Source organism: Plasmodium reichenowi, chromosome 14 (genome assembly GCF_001601855.1).
Source record: "Plasmodium reichenowi strain SY57 chromosome 14, whole genome shotgun sequence".
In the NCBI taxonomy this organism is placed as follows: Eukaryota; Apicomplexa; class Aconoidasida; order Haemosporida; family Plasmodiidae; genus Plasmodium; species Plasmodium reichenowi.
In genome coordinates, this window is record NC_033659.1 from 2507204 (window position 1) to 2510765 (window position 3562).

General features: G+C 14.0%; 1 protein-coding gene across 1 annotated transcript in view; it reads left to right on the forward strand.

The window, feature by feature from the left end:
- Positions 1 to 3312: 3312 nt before the first annotated feature.
- Positions 3313 to 3562, forward strand: part of PRSY57_1462100 (glyceraldehyde-3-phosphate dehydrogenase, putative) — a gene marked incomplete at both ends in the record, with an annotated part of 1281 nt that continues 1031 nt past the window's right edge. The window contains one exon of the mRNA XM_020115357.1: positions 3313 to 3396. Coding sequence (XP_019970014.1) covers positions 3313 to 3396 — 84 coding nt within the window.

The following is a 3562-nucleotide window of genomic DNA, read 5'->3' on the forward strand; positions in this document are numbered from 1 at the left end:
GACTTAAAAGAAACTTTATATAAAATTATGTAATATGGTGTATTATATTTACGTATGTAAGAATATTAAAAATTTACTTGTTTATTACTTTTTTTATTTTTTTTTTTTTTACTTTTGTGTAATAAATTTTAAAAAAAGACTACGAAAAAATGGAAAAGGAAAATATTAGCAGTAAAATAATATACACATATAATGTTAAATAAAAAATCATATGCATTTCATTATATGTATTTTTTTTTTTTTTTTCTTCTTTATATTTTTAAATATATAATATTAACAATTTATAAATTGTTTTATTACCACCAAAAAAAAGAAAACATAAATATAACAAAATAAATAAAAAACATATGCAAGGATTTTTTTTTAATACAATATTAAATATAAAAAGATATATTTATTATATGTATATATATATATATATATATATATATATATATATATATATGTATGTATTTTTTATTGTTTTACATATAATTGGAATTTAAAATGTATTTTGTAGCATTATTTTCTTTATATTTTCGTTAAATGTAATAATGCCATAACAAATTATATGATAAGGTATCCACATATATTTATATATATAACATGTGAAATCATATTCAGTGAGAAGAGAAAATAAGAGAAAAATAAAAGTTATAAAATATATATAATTCTATGTATCATATATATTTATATGTATATATTTCTATAGACAAATAAATCTATGTTATTAAAAAAAGAAATTCATAGGATGTTTTTTTCTTTTATCTTTATGTTAAGAATAAATATATCATGTCTAATATATTCATTTAACAAACTTTTTATTTAGAATATAAATTATATGTACAATAAAAGGTGTCTAAAACGTGTGTATTATATATGTTTATATATTATAAATAAGGAATTACATGTTTTCTTATTCTTATTAATTTAGTATATATATATATATATATATATATATATATATATATATATGTGTATAGTATAATTAATAATTCTTTTTTCTGATAATTCAAATAAACCTTTAGAACTTAATGTCATAATTTAATATGTATATTAACATATATTCTATGATTAAAAAGAAGGGATGTTGTTGTTTATATTAGTATTGAAAAAAATATTCCCTTCAATGTTACACATATGTAATTTAAACAAAAAAAAAAAAATAAATTAATTAATACACAAAATATATATATATATATATATATATATATTTTTTTTTTTTTTGAATTTTATTTAATTTATTATAAAGGTAAACCTATTTGCATTTTTCTATTAATCATTAATAATAAAATAAAAAAGCAAACAAACAAACAAATCGTAAATATGAAATCATACCTTATGCGTATAAATAAAATTAGGAAACTTAAATATTTTTATGCAAGAATAATTTTATACATATATATAATATATTATTATGGTTAAAAAAGAAGAAAAAAAAAAAAAATTTTATTTTTGGAATATTTAATTTCAAGGTCATTTTTATAATACTTTACTTTTTCTACTTTAAAGAAACAGAAAAATTCATTATTACAATTAAATCATATTATCAACTTTTTAGAACAAATATTATAAAATCCATTGGTTAACATTATACACATATATAAAAGCATTATATACAATAAATTACACCAATAGTAAATACAAAATATCGTAATATCACTGTGTTTGTTTTTTTACATGTGTTTTATATAACTATACATGAGCTATGAAGAACATGGGTGTGATAATTAAAATCGTGTGATTTTGAACATATACAAAAAAATATATTAAACCTTTAAATTGTTGAAAAAGGAAAGAAAAAAAAAAAAAAAAAAACTCATTCATTTAATATATATATATATATATATAAATATGTGTTTTTTGGTTAACACATATGCCTATATATAATAAATTTTTTTTTTTTTTTTTTCAATTTTTAATAAATACCCTGTTTATATATATTATATATATAATATATTTTATTTGACAATATGTTTAAAAAATATTTATATAATTATATTATAATTTTTTTATGTATTTTATAATAAATATATAAAATATACTAACATGCAATATGTAAAGGGGGTTGATTTATATATCTATTATATCCAAAGGCAGTATTTCATTTTTGAAAACTAATAACTTTTATAAGTAAAAAAAGGAAAATGAAGAAATAATTAAAAAAATATATATCACAATATATTATAATAAATATTTGTTTTTTCAAATTATTATTATATATATAATAACTAAATAACTCATTTGTATATATCAGCAATAATTGGATTACGATATTGACTTCATATTATTTTTTTTTATATTAAATAAATAAATAAATATATATATATATATATATATATATATATATAATTATGTTAATTTTCACTCTATTTAATTTTAAAAACTGATAATGTGGTCACAATAAAAATTTCAAACATAATTTATTTTAATATATATATATATATATATATAAAATAAGATATAATATAAAAAACATAATGAGAATACAAACATTTCTAGTAAATATTATGATAAATAACAATTGAAAAAAATTAAAATATATTATAAATTATACATAACATTATATATTATTTATACATATTATATCTTTTATGTGAATACTTATGTTCGCACACATGCAAATTAAAAAAAAAAAAAAATACGAAATAAGGGCTTATAAATAAAAACTAGTAATAAAAATAATATAATATATATATATATATATATATATATATATATATATATATATAATATATATAATTTTATATATTATTATATTATAAATTAAAGTGTATATTTTTAAATATTATTATTTATTAAAAATACCATATTACTCATAGCATAAAACACATTTATAGGTTACTAAAGTTTTATTTTATTATTTTTTTTTTTTGCTATATTTTAGTAGATTCTACTTTCTTTTTTGCGCTTATTTAAAATTGGCCCCATCTTGAAATTTTTAAAAAAAATACTTATATATAATTATATATATGTATAATAAATAATAATTCCTATATAAATTATATTTTTATTTAAATTTTTTTTTAAAACTTCATAGAAATTATATTTTGAAAAAAAAAAAAAATAATATATTATTGTATATATCAATATATTTATATTATATAAAAATATTTATACTTTAAGAATATTCATCTTAAAATTTTTATATTAAATAAATATTATAATAAAAAAATATTTTTTTTTTTTTTCACATTTAATATTATATAAAAACTTAAAATTAAAATAAAATTTTATATTTTCTTTAATTTTAAAGAATATTATATATAAAAACATATATTTTTTCTTTGGATTTTTAATTCTTTTCTTATTATATTTAATATTTTAACAAAAATGGCAGTAACAAAACTTGGAATTAATGGATTTGGCCGTATCGGACGTTTAGTATTCAGAGCAGCCTTTGGAAGGAAAGATATCGTAAGTTTTAAATATTATATAAATATATACATATATATGAAATATATTATGTTTATAAAAATTGATTATATATATTTATGTTTCATAATGTAAATATTATGAAGTAATATTGTAAATAAATAAATATATAATATATATATATATATATATATATATGTACATATGT